The following is a 20,212-nucleotide window of genomic DNA, read 5'->3' as shown; positions in this document are numbered from 1 at the left end:
CTCAAAATTTTGAGAAGGTCTCAAAATGTTGGGGCCTATAATAATATTTATTTACCTTTAATGTTCATAAAATATCAAATATGTATAAATAGATTAGCGTAGCTTCTAATGTTTTTGAGTGCAAGGTACTTGATTTAAATCCCTACAATGTATTTTCCTGTTGCATGATTTTAGTTTTAGTCATTTTAATCATTGATTATAATGTCTTTTTTTGATGTTATATACGATGATAATTTTTTTTAATGTTATTTACAATTTAAAAAGAGAATGATTCATTAATATTTTTTTTGTTTTATATTAGAGACCATTTTTAATATTCGAGCGGGGCCTCCAAATAGTCGGGGACGGCCAAGTCTATGAATGTAGTATTTAGAAGGATTAATTTTGCTATCTAAAAAAAATTAATAATGTAGTTTGTTGCTCACTTGTCTTTTATTTCCGCGTAATTAGTTTACATTATTTTCTAAAAAAAATGTTATCTTTTTTTATTAACCTTCTAGTTCCCAGGGGAAGGGAGACCCAGTAATCCAAAGCTCGGCCGCCAAGTTAGGAAAGCCTGGCCAAAAAAAATTTTCACCAGGAATCGAACTCGGGTTCTCCCGAATGATCCGTCATAGGGGATCTCATTAACCACTTGAGCATAATGTCTTGACAACAATTGGAAGTTTGTGAAAATTAGAGGGCCAAAAATGTTATTATAACAATTAAGAGGCCAAAATCGTAAGTTTGTGAAAGTTAAGAATCAAAAGTACAATTTAGTTAAAAATGACACATTAACTGATTTTCACATATAAAATAAGAGAATGTTTTCTAAAAATACTAATATTATTGTTGTTATTTTAAAAATACACGTAAAATTTTATTACATCAATATTCTCTTATTTTATATGTACAATTTAGCCAACAATCTAAAACTTCTTTTTTTTCTTTAAAAGTATCCCCTTAATAATTTAGCAATTTCTTCTTCTCACAAATTAAAAAAATATTTTCATTGTGTTTAAGGATTATCCTATCCTATCCCTTAACAAATACCTTTAATAATCTTTTGGGAAAATAACCGAATATTACTATGAAAAGCATATATTAATAATCAAACTCAAGATTATTGTGCTTATTGTGAGAATAGAATTATTTGGTTTTATTGAAACAAGTACAAGAAACCAAAACGATATCAATATCATAACATAGACTCAACCACTTTAAAAGCAATTTAAGTATGTCAAATAAAATACTACTTTTGTATAAAAATTTGAAATTGTAGTGATAATGTTCAAAATTCAGCTCAAGATAAAAGTGTAAGACAAATTCTAATCCACTTAAGGATAAGATAAAATCATAGCCACACGTAAGTTTGTTCAGTTAAAGATCCAAATCTGAAATCTTATTGCAAGTTGGAATCATATGAAAGTAACAAGTAGAAGGCCAAATAACCATAAAAACCATAAAATTGTCACTAATGATAACCATAGGTTAGTTACATATACAATGAATGAATAAATAAAAAGTTAATTTAAATTTCTTTTTTACCAATAATACTCAATCTTTTTTTTAGACCCTATACAAAACTGTAGTCTTTACAAATAGTCCTTTATTTTTTGCTTAGTCCATATAATATTTGGCTATATAAGCTCAAATGAAAAAATAAATAAATTCAAGGACTAAAACAAAATGTTGTCAAAAACAAACAAAAGTTATAGAAACTAAAACAAATATTATAAAAAAAAATTAAAAACATAGACAGATTTAAGTCTTTGCAGTACCGACACTTTTTTGTTCCTCTAAAAAAGAATGTAATACTGACATTTTAAATTGAAGATGTTAGATGTCTGACACATGTGTTAGATGTTCGACACCGAGACAAATCAACTATATGTCCATCCTTGATATTTTAAGCCTAAATTTATTATTTTGAGACATACCACCAAGTTTTTTTTTTTTTTTTTGACAAACCATACCACAAAGTTTGAACCAATGAACATTGTTCTACATGATTCAACAACAATATTTAAAAATGTGTTACTTTCACAAAACAGTTTCAACATCCAAACATCATAGGCAAGAATTGACTAATGTTGAAAAATGAAGACATAAACAGTATTAATGTAAAGCTGTATTGCAAAAGTGCAACAAAAAATAATAAAATTGTTCAGAAACTTGATTATTTGATGGGGACCTTATATAGGAATCCCACTCATGTTTTTTCACACTTGATGATATATAAATCAAACTGAACCTCACTTACAATTTTTTTTATCAAAGTTACATATACCATAAAAAGGTGACAAAAACAAACACCTTTGCTAAAAGAAACAAAGAAATTCAAAATTTAACAATTACTCTATCATATCATCATCAAACAAACTAAACAACGACGCAACATGCATCGCCGGAGATGCAACTATTACACTATCATGGAATAAATCTTCCTTAGTATATATCCCGCGATATGATTTTACACCTCAATTGACTTCCATGAAAAGGAACCTAATGTCTTGAAAACTGAAAAAAGGACCGGAAAAAAAGAAGGGAAAAACCACCACGCCTTACACAAAATCACTTGTAACTGCTTTGTTTTTTTGAATATGTATAGTTCAAATGAAAGAACACCGTTAGCTATTATATGACAAATTTCCTTGTGAGCTTATATATCTCTCTCAAAGTGATGGAGATGTATGAATTCACAATACCTCATTACTTGTAAACAGTTTCCCTTGATCTACTGCTACCATTACATATCCAAATTACATATCTCCTAAGCAGCGATACCTGAAACAAGCGAATTTTATAAGTGAAAATGAGTAACATGCAATAAAATTGGGATTAGAGAATACATTTTACACGAACGTGTAAACATAGTTCACTATCTTGTCATGCTTTGATATTTTTTAAGAACGTGGTAAGATAAATGATATATGATTGGATGTATGTGAAACCTATTTACACCGTCAGTTTACAGTTAGTAATTTAACTCATAAACTTAATTATGAACATCACAAAAACATAAATATGCTAAATAGATAACCATTTTGCAATATAATAGGCTCATTCGCGAAAATGAATCAAGTGTTCTTGTAAGTGGAAATAGAAATGAGTGTAATGATTAAATTGGATCATATAAATTGAAATACATTATATTAAAAGAGAAAAGGTACATAAGTACCGCATATAATCAGAAATATATATATATATATATATATATATATATATATATATATATATTTCTCAGTCATTTACTCATGACAATACGATTATTCACAACATGGGAGAGATTGTTCATATATAAGCATCTTTCATGTTGATATAAACTACAATAAAATCACATTAAGAAATAATTGAAATGAAAATAATCAAGAACCTACGCATGATTATAGGAAGTTGCAAGCAATTATTCTACTTGGATTGCAGTGAACATTGCGGAGAAAGGTATCAAAATTCTGAAGATAAAAATTCAGACGATATGCATAATAGAAGTCAGGAAACAAGCACTCAACTATAAGCTATGAACCACTGTCACGAAAACAATAATGATACTGACACTAGTAATAATTTAAGAAATTGGAAGTTAATGAATGTAACAACATGTGTCGGTGTTAGACCCCGACAAGTGTCAAACACCGACATGCTTTCAATCCAAAATGTAGATGCTATATAGCTAATAAAAAGACATCAACAATGCTGCCAATGTGCCTTTATCGATATATAACAATTGAAGATATGCTGGTCTTAAAGACAAATGTAAAAGACAATACTAATACAGATTTTCTTTTCAAGTTCATTCAGAATTATTCATCTTCTGAAACATATAAACCACCATTGGAAATCGACAGCAAAACTGTATAAACAAAAATCTGACATATAACCAAAGATCTAACCTCTATTAGGTTGTCTACTTGCAACATTGTAGCCTCCAATATAGCCCTCAGAAGTCTTCACAGGATCATCTGATGCAATACCGCCAAGACCATAACCGAACGAACCAGAACCATCTATCTCAGAAGCAGCAGATCTCCAAGCAGAGTCATTGTAAACTGAACCGCTGCCACTGCGGTATAAGTCTCCATAAGATCCGTCATAACCGCCGGCTGATGCATTAAATGTGGAGGATGGATTCACAACTGCATTGCTGTTTCTTCCATATCCTGCTGCACCTAATCCAAAGCTGCTATCTCCACCTTCATAAACATTATTCCCAGTAGCATAGCCAGAAGCAGCTCCTCCACCCTGAGCCGGAATCGAAGGACCCCAGTTTGTGCCGCTGTTTCCAATGGAAACACCGAAAGCTCCACTTCCAGATCCCAAGAACGCACCAGGGCTGACGGGGTTATTAGCATTACCCAGACCACCATTGCCCCAGACATTCCTAGAAGTCGAGTTCATAAGAGAATCGCCTCTTCCACTACCCCCGTTATAGCCTATTGGTGTAGCATATCTGCTCGAGTTTCCGCTATAGAAAGGACTAAATATCCGACCATAACCTAAATTGTTCCCGAAATTAGAGTTTCCTCCAAAATTTGGGCTCAATCCCGAATCCAAGTTCATCCCCATTCCATAACCGGTGTTTCCGAAAGGGGTAAAACCGGTTCTGCCACCAGTAAGTGGACTAAACCTACCATCCATTCTGACTCCATATCCTCCTATTGGACTCATACTATAACCCTGACCATAATTGTTTAGGTAGCTACTAGCTCTACTGTTCAAACTATAGTTATATCCTCCTATCAATGGGCTTCGGGTGGGACCAGGTGAAAGTTCTTTCGGAACTGCCCTCTTGACTTCAACCATCTTTCCGTTGAGTTCATGAAATGTTTTGTAAAGAACTCTATCGACTGCTTCTTCTGAATCATATGTGATGAAGCCAAAACCTCTTGGCCTTTGTGTATTGTGATCATACATAACTACAACATCAGTAATTGTACCGAATTGATCAAAATACATCTTGAAATCACTTTCGGTGATTGTTGATGGTAAGCCTCCAACAAAAATCTTCTTTGTACGACCGGGACCAGGCGATCCCTGCACACTACCAGTCTGTCTGGTTATATTGTACTGATCATCCCTAGGAACAGCTTTCTTTGCTTCAACCTGAAAATTCAACAGGATATAGATCAAAATCAGCAAGTCGTTTTCAGTTTCTTATGTTATAAACAGAAAAAAGTCAAGTCTGATCCAATGTACATAAGAAATTCAAGTATTAACAAAGTTGTTAAAAGGTCAATCTCAATTCAATGTACATTGAAAATTCAAGTAGTTTCAAAGTTGTTAAAAGGTCAATTTTGATCCAATGTACATCGAAAATTCAAGTATTATCAAAGTTGTTAAACCTTGAACCAATAGAGTAAAAAATGAAAATGATAATTTGATCACCAAAAAAGAGTATGAAATCTTAGAGTAAGACACAACGATCTCTATTAGAAATACAATTTTAGCTAGTTTCAATTGCAGCAAGACGAAACACACAATATGGAAAAAATGCCAAGTATATATTGATCGATCTATACAGATAAAGCAACTCACAGTGCGGCCGTCGATTATGTGCTTATCGATAATGACTCTCTCAGCAACAGCAGGATCAGCAAAGACAACGAATCCAAAACCACGAGCACGACCTGTTGCGCGATCCCGCATGATCACAGCCTCAATTACCTCCCCATACGTCGCAAAATACTCCCTGAGACGTTCCTCGTCAGTGTCCCAAGATATTCCTCCAATGAAGAGCTTGCCGAGATCCGATTCCATCTGTGCCAATTACCAATCACAACAAGTTATTAACCATCAAACACTAAATTCGATATCGAGATTCAACAAAAACACCTACTTTGAGTCATAATTCTCATCTCAATTCAAATCAAACAACCAAAATCAAATCAGAAATCAACAACTACATCTAAATCAATCAATGATGTCCACAATTCCAGTTAAGGAATCAATCTAAATGCATCATAATTCAGCACAATCTTCACATAAAAATCAAATCTTTAACAAAATAAAAGCAGAGCAAAACCGATCAGAAAATGCACATCAAAAGAATCTATCAGAAAAACAAACCTTATCTGAAAATTCAGACACAACCCAGTTGTTGCTTCGATCAAACACGAAGTGGGTTTTGTCAAATTCGATCTAAGAGCATCGGATCTTCCCAGCATCAATCAAAACACCAACCAAAATATCTAATCTCAACACATAAACAAAAAATCAAAACAATTAAACAGATCAGAAAACAAAATTCAAATTCACAAACTTTATAAGAGATCGATGAAAATTGAAGAAACCCAGATGAGAAAAATTTACCATATGAAGATTTAGATGCTGAAAAAATGATGGGCATGTGAAAAAAATGATTTTTTTTTTCAATGGGAATTTGGAATGAAAACAGAGGATGTGTTTATCATCCTCTTCTATGTTTGTGTTTATGTTTGTGTCTCTCTCTCTCTCTTGCTTTTTTCTATCTCTTTCTTCTTCTTTGGTTATTCCACTACTACCTTAATTTAAATGAGAAAAGAAAAGGAATTTGTAACTAACATGAGGAGAGGCAAATTACATAATATATAAATAGAGAGAGACTATAAATCTTCTGGTGCAAGAATATTTGGAGGAGCCACCATATGACAGCATATAATGATATTTTTGTTTTGTAAGAAAATGTGAATCAATATTTTTAATTAAAAAAATTAGATTATGAAAAAATAAGTGAAATTAGTTTGTAAGGTTTGTATCTAGACTAAGAGATGTATTCATGTTTGTTGTTTGATACGTCTCGAATAAGATTAATTATGTAATGATCGATTTATTTGGGTAAGACTTTGTTTTAAGGTATATTATTAATAATAAAATAAATAAATGCAATGACATTGCCATAATAAAAGTATTTTACGTCACGTTAGTAGGTGAAACGAATATGCATGTGAAAGCGGTGTGAGGTCACTGGTTTTATGGCTTTTTGAAAAGAAACCCTGAAAACGAGTGAACCTTGAGATAATCTACGGAGCAATTAAGAATTTGATTTCGATTGAATAAATGAATGGTTTTTTATGTGGTTTGTTCTCATTGGTTGTTGGACAAATACGCCTAAATTATCAAGGGGTAGGATATGTCTCACCAAAATCGATTCAGTGATGTTGCTCTAATAGGAGCATCTTGTGTTTGCACGTGAAAATAATGTGTCTAAATACAATGTGAGGGCATTGGTTTTATGGCTTTTCGAAAAGTAGATCCTGAAAAAGAGCAAACCTTGAAATGATCTACAGAACAATTAAAAAGTCGATCATAAATAAATAAATTCAATGACGTTGGTGTAATAAAAGCATCTTAATTTCGAAGGCGTAAAAAATGTATATGGGAGCGGTATGAGGTCATTGGTTTTATGGTTTTTTTTTTAAAAGTATACCATGAAAGGGAAAGAACCTCGAGATGATCTTCATGGCAACCAAAACGTTTATGTGAATTAAACGAATAAATTCAATGATGTTGTCGTAATAAAAGTATCATACTATTGAAGGTGAAAATAATGTATATGGGAGCGGTATGAGGTCACTAATTTTATCCGAAAAGTAAATCTTAAAAGGAAGAGAGAACCTCAAAATGATCTACATGGAGGTAAAAAAAGTTGATTTGAATTAAATGAATAAATTTAATGACGTTCCTATAATAAAAGCATGTTTGTCTGTAAGTGAAAAGATGATGTATAATAATTGTATGGGGTTACAAGTTTTATGGCTTTTTGAAACGTAAATCTTGAAAAGGAGTCAACCTCGACGTAATCAAGAGCGATTAAGAAGTTGGTAATCTTGAGGTTCACTCCTTTTCAAGATATACTATACCAACTTCTCAATCGCTCCTCTAATAATCTTGAGGTTCACTCCTTTTCAAGATATACTTTTTAAAAAAATCGTAAAACTAATGACTTCGTACCATATACACATTCTTTTCACCATAGCAAGACTCAACCACACTTTTAAAAGTCTCACATCGGATGTGAGTTGGCCTGAATATGAGTTTATAAGTAAGAAGCAATCCTCATCTTACGAGATAGTTTTATAAGGATGAGTTAGACCCAATACCTAATTCTAAGATGGTATCAGAGCATCTCCAAGCACTATCAAATTATCAATGATCAAATTCTCATTGTGTACGTATCAAGCACTATCGAATACTCTATTAGACTACTTTCGTACTACTTTCTCATCATTGCACGTTTGCATTTCTCTTCTTCTCGCAATCTCAAGACACATCCATCGTCTTCCTCTATTTTTCTCTCTAGTAGTATGCAACTCATCAGTCATCCCTAGTTTTTTCTTATATACTTTCTCTGTCCTATATTATAAGCAAACAAAAAAAAATCATTTTTTCATGTTCCAAATTTAAGAAAAAAAAACTAACTTTTATCATTTTTAAGATTTACTTTTACTTTATGAATGAAATGCCATAAGTTTGTTTGTGTAAAAAAAAAAGATTTTTTACTTATTCTCATGAAATTAAATACAAACTGCATCATAATCAACAACCAATAAAAATTCTTTTTATTACGTTCAAAAAAAATAAAAATCTTTTTACTTTTTTTTTATACTGTAAATTTTTTTTTTCTTTCCATGAAACTTATTTCAAGGAAAACACAAAATGTATACTTCAAATAATCATATTTTACTTTTCTTAATAGTGTGCAAATATTATTTTTGTTTATAATATGGGATGGAGCCTATACGGATTTAGATTCTCTAGGTTTAAAATTTTTACATTCACTTATATTTAATTTATTTTTTAGGTCGTATTTTTGAGGTGGTTTCCATGAGCATAGCTTGATTAACAAACACATTACAGATAATATATGGTGATTAAATTTTAAACTTTAATACTCCTATTTGTTTATCTTATAATATGAAATCGTAGTTAATATACCACGGTACTTCCGACTACTAGTAGTAGGCTTTAGAGCTTATTTGTTCTCACCCACTTCGTTCTATAATTTAGTCAACAACTATACACTTGAGGCTTAAGCAATATATAGTATACTGGTCACAATTCTAAATATAGAAGAAAAGTTTAAATAATATATTTGTTTCTTTTATTTTTTACAATAATAAGCTATTGTTTGGCCTGACTTTTTTTCCTCTTATTTAGAGCTTATGCAATTTTTATATATTATTATAAGTTTGTCAAGGTAGTTTACGATAAAATAGCTTATAAAATTACAATTTTCACTAATGTGAACTTATAAAATAACATAAAACTTAATTTATATCGCATAAGCTATTTGCATAAGCTTAAAAAAGCTAGGTCAAATGGACCGTAAGTAATAATATATTTATTTTTAAAATAATTAAGTATATCCATACCAACTTATTTTTATTGTGTTGTGACCAAGCAAGTATCTCTCTAGGCTGGACTCCAGTTCTATATGATGCTCTCAATGAGCTAATTCAAACTTTTGACTACACTTTTATATTTGACTTCAAATTAAATGATGCAACACTTTTAAGTTTCCATTTCCTTTTATTGCTCCAACCCAAGATCATATACCCCATCCATTCTTATATGTTAACATGTGATTTTAGGGTACATGTTAAGAAAGTGAGTGATGGTTCATGACTTGTTTATTCCTAAATATAAGATGTTTTTGTATAAATTATAAGAATCGAAAAAATTGATTGTGATATTAAATTTGTTGACTAATATTATGAATTTTTCAATTTTATCTTTTAAGAGAGATCGAATTAGCTATTGTTCACACTAGTGTATATGTTATAAATTGTATATATATATATATAAAATAAGAAGTATGTTTGTGAAAAAATAAGTAATGCAATTGAAATTTCAAAGAATCTTATAAAAATGGACAATTTTGTTTGAAGAAAATCTTATGTGACAATGAACAGAGAAACTATTAACATATACTTCCTCGGTTTTGAATATAAACAAAAAACAACTTGTACAAAAAAATAACAATTTTTTATATTCATTAAATAAAGTAGGTATCTAAGTTATTTATGATTTAGATATACTAATATACATCCATTTTCAATGAAATTAACTACTTATTTTTTAGGTTAAATTGCAGTTTTGGTTCATAACATTTTCTAATTGTGTGATTTTGGTCCCTTAGTTTCAAACGAGCGATTTTGGTCCCCCACGTTTCTTAATTGTGCGATTTTGGTCACCCTAGTTTCAAATGAATGATTTTGGTCCATCACATTTGCCCCATTTTGTATTTCTTGGTCCTTGTTGACTATTTTGACCAAAAAACTACTGACATATATTTTTTTTGACACATGTCTTAATTATATTGGACAACCTATAAAAAAAATTATATATTTTTTTTTAAAAAAAACCCAATGAATGGTCACGTGAGTCTGTTGAAGCTAGCCGCCTACATACAATGTGGGAGACTAAAATCGCTCGTTTGAAACTAGGGAGACCAAAATCGCACAATTATAAAATGTGTGGGGTCTAAAATCGCTCGTTTGAAATTAGGATGACCAAAATCGCACAATTATAAAATACGAGGACCAAAATCGCTCGTTTGAAACTACGGGGACCAAAGTCACACAATTAGGAAATATGCGGGACCAAAATCGCAATTTAGCCTATTTTTTATTTATATTCAAAACTGAAGAGAGTACGGTAAAAAGAGTAGTTGAAGCTCTATTGATACAAGAAACGCGTGCATAATAGGATCAAACAAGCACACGCAGAGTTTATGGTCTGTTTGGTTCAACAGAGGAGGAGGGGGAAAAGAGGAATTTTAATTGAGGGGAGGGGGAAATTTTAATTGCATATGTGTTTGGTTCAAAAGAAAGAAGGGGAGAGGAGGGGAGGGGAGGCATTTTAACTATAGATATGTTTGGTTCTCAATGGAATGAGAAAAATTTTAAAACTAATTTACCTTTTTATTCTTATAAACATCAAAGAGTTTCATGATTTTATAGTTATTCGATGCAAATAAAACTATATATTCACAACAATTTCAAAAATTTTATGATACATATAACAATTTTTTTTTGAAATTATCTATAAACACATAAAAAGAATTTATTCATAATTATTAGCGGTATAAAACTCTTATACTACTGTACAGAAAAAACACTTATTAGTAAAAAAGTATAACAACTAAAAATAATGTTAAAAAAAGTGTAATTCAAATAATAACGTTGTAGTATGATACAACGTAATATTTTTTGGTAAGGATGATACAACGTAATATTTTTTTGACACAAATGATACAACGTAATATAACAAACAAAAGAAATGTTATAATAAAAAACAAAATAAATGAAAATAGAAATAAAAAAAATGAGTTTAGGATTATTGATGCAACGTAAAAGAGAAAATTTGCCCAGGAAAAATAATAAAATATGTAGGATGAATAAAGAATATAATGATAAAGCATGAATAATAAAGAGAGATAAATTAATCTTTAAAATTTTAATAAGAATAGTTTTGGATTTCAACATAAAATTAGGATAATTTTGTCAATGTAATTAAAATTATAATAAACTACTCCCTCCGTCCCATTTTATAAGATCTCATTTGACTAAATGCACTATTCATATGTCTTGTTTTGACCGTATTTTTCTAAATTTATATAAATGTAAATATTATCATATAAGATCTTGTTTGATTTGTTTCGACGAGTATTTTCAAAATATCAAATCTTTTATATTATAAGCTTGTATACACAAGCAAACTCTAAACCCTAATTTGTTTTTCCTGTTTTCCCTCCATTTTATCTTGCAATTTTTATTAAAAAATAATACAATTTTGTCTTGACTATGATTCGAACCCGCAACCCTTCAGTGCAAGGCAATATTTCCCATTATGGCAAATATATCAATTGTGATTAAAATTATGTGCAATAATTGATAAGCACCATCAATTTTAAAAGTATATCATATCAAAATTATTGTTGACTATATTATTCATCACGAAATATTTTTATGTCTTTCCTGATCAATGATTTTTTTTTTCTACCGGATCATAAATTTAGAGAATAATTATCATATGAGATTTAGAAAATTATTATCACGTGTAATTTAGAAAGTTATTATCAAACTCAATTCTGCTAAATCAAATTTTTTTTGCAATACAACCAAACACAACCATAGTCATGTCACTAATCACATTCATTATTTTGATTTTAACATTGCAGATTTAATATTAACCGATGATCAATTGATACAATATGCACTAGCAGACCAATTGTGATTTAAATTATGTCCACAAAGTGTTAAGCTCCATCAACTTTCATAGGAAAGATTCCATACGACAATTAAGCACCATCAATTTTCATTGCACAATTTAAACAATTAAAAACTGATAATCTCTTATATTATAAGCTTGCTAACATAAGCTAACCATAAACTAATTTTTTTCCCCTCTCATTTTCTCTTTCTTTTTATTGCAGCTTTATATTAAAAAAATACAGATTTGTCATCGAACCTGCATCCCTTACTTACAATAAAACCTTTCAACCGCTAAAACATGTGCTTCAATTATGAAAGAATTTAGGAATCCTAATATGTTAACCCTGGTTTCAATAAATTTGAACGGCGGAATTAATCACAATTTTTATTTATTTATTTATGGATGTCTACTTAAGTTTATGTTCTTGATTATGTCTTTAATTTTTTTTTAACCTTTAATTATCATCAATTTTTTAACCTTTAGTTATCACCAATTTTTTTTATTAAGTAAACAAAATGATGGGGTTCCAAAATTATTTAAAAAATATATAAAATATGAAATAAGCACATAAACAAATATAGAATAATTAGTCTATGAAATTCCTTATACTACTCTTATTGAAAATGCTCTTAGAATTTTTGTATTTTATTTTTTATTTTACATATTACACCTAATTAGACCCATGCACCGCATGGGTCAAAGTTCTAGTTTCTATAATTTTTACTAATACACAATTAAAGATATTCGTAATCAAAATTAAGTATTAGTGTGCGTACAGTAGTCAATTAGTCCTTATATATATTTTGGGACAAAGATAGTATTTCACCTCCCCTCCCATCCAAAATCCGAATCCCCCCAATTTGGGGAAGCAAAAAATGAGCTTATGAGGAATTTTGCTCCCCTCTTCTCACCTCTCCTCCCCTCCAAAAAAAATGAACCAAACGCATAAAATTTAAAATATTCTCTCACCTTCCCCTCCCCTCCAAAAACCTCGAACCAAACTAGGGGTGGCAAAACGGGCCGGACCCGCAGGGCCGACCCGTTTGACCCACCATTTTTGGCGGGCGGGGCTGAGGTTTTCGGCTCGCTACCTTAAGGTGGCCCGCCCCCGCCTAACCCGCCTAAAAAACGGGACGGGGTGGGGCGGGTTAGCCCGTGGGCTTTTAAATTTTTTATATTTTTTTTACTTTTACTGAAAATTGGGCTTGGAATGAGGAGTCCAAATCTCAATCCAGTAATATTTTTCTCTCATATAAAACTTCACGTTTCTTTTTCTGCCAAAATTAGGGTTGTTTGTTTCATTCATTCATTTCATCCGCCGTCGTGCTCCTTTTATGCTAGTATTTATCCTTTTATCTTATATTGTAATGAATTATTTATTAACTTAGTTGATGTTTCTGTTAGTTTAATTAAGGGTAATTGTAAGTGTTAGTTTAATTAAGGGTAATTGTAAGGAATTACTTATTAAATTAATTAATGTTTCTGTTAGTTTAATTATCTCTATTCTTTGCTGCAATCTTCTCTTAACTCTTAATTATCCCTATTTTCTGTTAGTTTAAAAATAGGAGGTAAGAATTTTAAGAATTTGTGAAGTTATAATTCAACCTGCTTAACTTCACAATCTTCTTTCAATGCAATCTGCTAGTATTTTTTTTAATATCAACTAGGAGGTAAGAATTATGAAGTTATAATTCAAACTATTAAAAAAAAAAATTTGGCGGGCGGCCCGCCAACTCGCCAATAAACGGGTGGGCTTGAGTTGTTGAACCCGGACACTTAAGTTACCCCGCCCCGCCCCGCCCCGCTTTTGAGCGGGCTTAAACAGGACGGGCCTAAACGGGGCGGGCATGCCCACTTTGCCACGCCTAAACCAAACATACCCTAGGCACAAGGAAGTAAAAGTCAATATTATTTACAAATCTGAATCTTAAAATGAGGAGACTCACTTATTTATACAATATCATATGCTTAAGACTAATCTGACTGAATGTAGTTACAAGTTAAACTAATCCTAACAATATGAAAAAAAATGGTTATCATATTTAGTTGGATGACTTGTACAACAAGTAAATATTAACCTTTATTATGACCACGTTTGACATATACCCGTTTAATCTAATTATTAAATTAGCACAATGGATTTATTTACGGTGAACACTTCGGTACACATTTTATTTGGACGCTCCGGTATATTGTTGAGGTTAACAATTCTAATAGGTCCACAAATAATATTTAATATAAAAAAAAATTAATAAACACTATTTATGAACCTGTTACAATTATCCACCTCAACAAATGTACCGGTACATATCTAAATATACCAGAGAATTCACTTTTATTTATTAGTTCAGAATGCAAACATTTCTTCCAAAGGAATAATATAATGGACTGATTGTCAAAAAAAAATATATAATGGACTGACTGCGGTTGGATAACTAGAATTGAGTTTGTGAAAGTGGACAATCTATTTTCTTTTTTGAATTGAAAAGAGAACAATTTGATCTCTGCAAAACACAATGTATTCCCTTGCCAAAGAGCCTTAAATTGTGATATAAACACCTAAAAATAAATAATACATGTGGTAATTAACAATGTCACAACAAAAGACACATGGTCTCAACCCAAGTTGGAGAAATGAAAGCAAACATGAGCTCTACAAGATAGGGGAGAATGAAGTTAGACATTGATAAAATGTTTACTAGATTTCAAACTTTGGTACACGTTCTTGAAACATGTACTCTTTGTTGTGAGTGTAAGAAACACTCGTATGATTTTCATGAGAACAAAGGAAAACGAATAGTCTTAATTTGCAAGTGATCAAGTGCTAAAAGTTGAGATTCAACAATTTAAATTTACCTTTTTGAAAAAATGTTGGGAATTCTTTGTATGAAAAAGGATCACATTTTCTAAGTTATGTTATTTTAAAGAAAAGAATAAACGAATTTTGAAATTTTACTTTGGGGAATATAAGTCAAATGCAAATGATAACTGCACTTTATTATGATTTTGATTATGATCCTAAGGCAACATTTGATCATTAATTCTTCCTATCACATGTGTTTTAGCTGGAATAGAATTGGTTGACTCTGATGACAAGGTTTAAAGCAGTTACAATGGTGGTAGGCCTTTAGAGTAGTGATTCCCAATGGCGAAAGTAAATGTGAAAAGTGGTTGAATTGTACCTTAGCGCACGAAAGTTTTTGAGCTTATATAGGGAGAACCATTGTAACTATCAGTGTGATAACCGACAAGGAATGTGTAAGACCATTGTGATCAATTCGAAAGTCCAAGAAAGGTGGAAAGTAGGAACTTGCGGTAATAGGAATAAATATCTTTCGATGTACTGCATAATTATCTTGGACCTAATCGATTGTCAAGATGATGAGAAGTGAGATTAGATTAGACTTGTGACGATTGAGCCATTTGCATTGGGTCTTGCATAGTCCAGAACAACATGTTATTGCACCATTTACAAAATCAATGGTTACATTAAATGGACTTATCCTTATAGGGAATTTCTTTTTTGCACTCGCATGAATTATTGATTATTGTTTATTTTTCTTTTTATATATATATATATATATATATATATATATATATATATAATTATTGGTTATTGTTTATCTACATCTTCATGCAATACACGAGTATATTTCATATAATACATGACGATTAATGGGTTATTGGTTTCACCATAATTTATTAGTTTTCGTCTTCTTCATTCATCTCCATAGGTCCTTATGAATGTTGGTTCCAATACCATAGGTGGAAATTATAACAAACTTTTTTATATTTCTTATGGCCTCGAAGTTTTTCTTAACTTATAGCATAATAAACATATTTTCATGTATATTGTTCAAAAAAAAAAACATATTTTCATGTATAGACTCAGAAATCAGTCTCAAAACTGAAGATATTGAGGAACCTGAGACCAAACTATCCAAAAGCTATAAACTTTTGTAGATAAGACTGCCAAAACAACAAGCCCTGAATTCGTAAATAACTACTGAAGAATATATATGTTACACACAGAAAGCTTTCAACAAAATCAGAGTGGCGCAGCGGAAGCGTGGTGGGCCCATAACCCACAGGTCCCTGGATCGAAACCAGGCTCTGATAAAAGTTTATTTTTTTTTCAATTTTGTTCATAAAAACGACATGCAATGATGTAATCTTATTGCCGTTTTCAGCTAAGATACGATACGACTGTCCTTTAAATTAGTTTTCGGTTATTGTTTCATACTTTCATATTCTATTTTTATTATTTTTTTACCAATACATCTCTATATTGTTTTTTCAAGCAAAAATTAAATGAGTAGGTAAAAAAATATACACACTATACCAGGTCAAGGTGAAAAAATAAATGTACACTATTATAATTAGCGAAAATTATGAAAATTTTACTATTTGAATATAAAAAAACAGGTTAAATATATTTTTATTTCCTACAAATTAGTGATTTTTTAAGTTTAGTCTTTATTTGTCAAAAAAAAATTTAGTTTTTATTTAATTTTTATTATATAATAGTTTAAAGACTCGTGCATTCGCACGGTCCATTGACTTTTATTTGATATTTAAGTTTGTCATTATATTAAGGTATAAAAGTTATTTTGAATTAAATATTTAAAAAACTGTTATATAATATTGTTAAAATATAAGTGGGAATATTGTTTTTTTTTTGTAAACTTATTTATTCATATTTTTATGTTTCAGTGATAAATAATGGTCGATCTCGTGTATATTTTTAATTTTTTGATTAAGAATTATTAGAGTAGTTTAGTAAGTTTGATATTAATTAACTTTATTATATTATTATTTGTGGTTAGTAGTAAACTTGGTAGTTTTTATTTTATATAGATTATTGTTTTTTTCTTTTACTATATTCCCATTTTTATGAGGTTTCTTCTTTTTTTTTATTGACTAAAATTTTTATTTATCTTTTTATTTTTATTTTTTCCCCTATTTTTATGCGTAAAGATTGTTCCGTTTTGTTTCTATCTATAATATTTTTTCTTTCTATTTTTAAGCATATCATCTATTTATTGTATTTATCATATACTAGCGGTCTTCTGTACCTGTTTGTGTGATCCGCGTTTCCTATTTTGTCTCATGTTATGGTAAGTTTGTTAATAAAAAAATGGGTAAATAGTGTTATACCCCCTGCAAAATAGGCGAGTTTTGCGTTACCCCCTGCAAAATATTTTTTTGAGATTACCCCCCTGCAATGTCAAGATTCTTTGCGTTACCCCCTGGTTCAACAAGTGGGCATATGACATGGAAGAATCTTGACGTGGCATGACACGTGGAAATTAATTTATTTTTTATTTATTTTTAATTGCCAACTCATTAATTAATGTGGATTTTTAATTAAAAAAATGAAAAAAAAAAAAGCTTAAAAGTTGTTATATTTTTATGAACTTACTTAAAAGAAAGTTTTGTTATTTTTTTTTTTTGACTAAAAGTTATTATTATATATAAAAAATATTTCTTATATATATATAATAACTAATAATAGAGTAACAAAAAAAAAATGAAGATGAAAAAAAAACTAATAATAATAATAGTAACCAAAAAACTAATAATAATAGAGTAACAAAAAAAAATTGCAATCACATAGTAACGCAAGAACAATCGCTTTGCCCTAACCCCCAAATTGAAATTGAAAATGAAGAACAATCGCTGCATATGAACGGAACGAAAACGAAGATGAAGAACAATCATATGCCCACTTGTTGAGCCAGGGGGTAACGCAAAGAATCTTGACATTGCAGGGGTAATCTCAAAAAAATATTTTGCAGGGGGTAACGCAAAACCCGTCTATTTTGCAGGGGGGGTATAACACTATTTACCCTAAAAAAAATTTGCTTCTAAAAAAAAATAAAAATCAAAGCTATTGTTGGTATTATAAAAACTTAATATTTTGAAAATACCCATAAAAACAAATTAAACAAGATCTTATATATTTACATCTATATATTGTTAAAACAATTTGGTCAGAATAAGATAAATAAATAGTACATTTTAGTCAAATGAAATCTTATAAAAAGGCATGGAGGTAGAGAGCTTTATAAGAATGACATATTAATATTGACCGTTGGAAGAATCAACTTTGTTGGAAGCTTCCGCTTGCAAGTTTCATCAAGACTGAAATAGGCCTGATACTGTTTGAAAGATTTTGATGCGTAGATACTCTGTGTTGACGGTAGTAGTTGTTCGTCATGCCAATCGGTTTGCCGGTTTTGGTGTTTCTCGCGCTCGTGGTGCTTAGCCCAGTTGAATGACCATCCCTTGATCTGACTTTGATCGGGTCTAGGTTGCTTTCAACACATCAAGATTTGTCTATTCAAATATCCGTATCATTCCTTGATTTCAGACTGCTTAGCTTGAAAAAAATCATATCGTTTACTGCTTGCTGCAAGGAGTAGTGGGTACGTGGACCGTTCGTGTTGACGATTGGTTCATTCGCCCGAGATTTTTTTGACTTATATTTTGTCTTTTAGGACTAAAAGTTGGTTTATCTTTTTGTCCTATGCATTTGTATGGACTCGTGGGTTAGGTCTATGTTCCCCCATTTTATGTATATATTTTTTTTCTTTTTTAATAATAATATGAGATATAGGTGGAGGACGGGGAAGAATAAGATTTCATATCTATCCCTACCTTGATATCGGGAGCGGTCATGGTGCATAAGTGAATTCCTTATGCACCATGCATAAATAACACACAAAACCATTCTACAACAAAATGGTTTTGGATTACAACCCTCTGAAATTATTCCATAGTAAAAATGGTTTTGGCATGATTAAGTACATCTAATGTGAAACCATTCCACAGCAAAAATGGTTTTGACACGATTTTAGTTTAAAACTAAGTACAATCTAATGTGAAACCATTTGGGGGTGGGAAATGGTGCGTTTGGAGATTTGTTACATTCAATTTGATGGTGGAGATTTATTTATCCACCATGCATAAGTTTATTCCTTATGCATAATAACTCATGCCCTTGATATCCATATGCTTTTAATTTATATAAAAAAAGGACGGAGGTAGTATATTTTATATTTAAATGAAAAAAGTTATAGTTGTGTAGAAAATATTGTTTAAATTAAAATTGTACTGTATCAAACAAGCAAGATTTTTTTAATAGAAATCAAACGAGCAAACAAAAGGGTGTTTATTGAGTAAATTGTCAAATACCCCCTAAAATTTTAAAATTCGTCAAATACTTTCTGAAATTTGGAAATAGACAAATACCCCCTGACACGCCAGGGGGTAATTTGATTGATTTTTTTATAATTTTAAGGGATATTTGCCTATTTCTAAATTTCAGAAAATATTTAACGAATTTTAAAATTTTAGGAGAGTATTCGACAATTTACTCGTATTTATTTGTTATAATTATCGTTTTGTACACGAATTAGAACGGATCTGGCGCATCATGTGGATCCAAAAAGTTTGACAAAGAATTTTTGAGAGGTTACCTCTCACGAACCCCCAACGTTAATATTATCAGACTGATGACCACCCCAAATAATTTTACACGATTGCAATTTGCAACATAAACAAATAATAATTGATTAGGTTAAACACATCAACATCAACATAAACAAAAATAATAATTCATGATATAACACATAAACATTGCAACATAAACAAAAATGAGTCAAATGTAGTGAGGGGTTAAATGCTTAAAAATGTAAGATAGAGGGGTTAAAATTTCTGAATTTTAAAATAGGGTTAAGATCAAGTTTCAGTCAAAATAGTGGGTTAGAACCGCATTTAAAACTTTTATTTATTGATCATTTTAAGATATGTCTCGAGTAAATCACCAAATCGCTCCTCAACTTTGCAAGGCACTCTCAAACAGGACTATCAATGAATTGAGCCAACTCGAATATAGTCGGAGACTCAATTCAACTATTGATTCGTTGAACTTGGTTCAAGAACCAAATAAACCGAACTTCAGCTGAAAATTAATTCGTTAATTAATGAGTTGAACCTAAAAATTGGATTTAGAAGTTGCATCCTAGACCTAGTG

At 30.6% G+C, this 20,212-nt stretch overlaps 1 protein-coding gene and 1 non-coding gene across 3 annotated transcripts; one reads left to right on the top strand and one right to left on the bottom strand.

Annotated features, from left to right (window-relative positions):
- Window positions 1-2,134: 2,134 nt before the first annotated feature.
- On the bottom strand, window positions 2,135-6,685 carry LOC123914070 (heterogeneous nuclear ribonucleoprotein 1-like). 2 transcript variants are annotated; one of them, XM_045965048.1, is made up of 5 exons: window positions 6,289-6,685; window positions 6,046-6,167; window positions 5,515-5,736; window positions 3,873-5,082; window positions 2,135-2,766 (listed from the first exon to the last, which is right to left on the bottom strand). In XM_045965048.1, the coding sequence occupies exons 3-5, from the start codon at window positions 5,734-5,736 to the stop codon at window positions 2,753-2,755; spliced, it is 1,446 nt and encodes a 481-aa protein (XP_045821004.1). In that variant the 5' UTR covers window positions 6,046-6,167; window positions 6,289-6,685; the 3' UTR covers window positions 2,135-2,752. The 2 variants fall into 2 exon arrangements, with proteins under 2 accessions (XP_045821004.1, XP_045821003.1); XM_045965047.1 differs by having other exon boundaries at window positions 5,515-6,167; window positions 6,289-6,568.
- Window positions 6,686-16,221: 9,536 nt separating this feature from the next.
- TRNAM-CAU lies at window positions 16,222-16,293 on the top strand. The gene has a single exon. It is a non-coding gene; the product is annotated as a tRNA-Met (tRNA).
- The last annotated feature ends 3,919 nt before the right edge of the window (window positions 16,294-20,212 follow it).

Source organism: Trifolium pratense, linkage group LG3 (assembly GCF_020283565.1).
Source record: "Trifolium pratense cultivar HEN17-A07 linkage group LG3, ARS_RC_1.1, whole genome shotgun sequence".
NCBI classification, from domain to species: Eukaryota; Viridiplantae; Streptophyta; class Magnoliopsida; order Fabales; family Fabaceae; genus Trifolium; species Trifolium pratense.
Note: the sequence above shows the minus strand (reverse complement) of the source record. Positions and strands in the feature narration are given on the sequence as shown.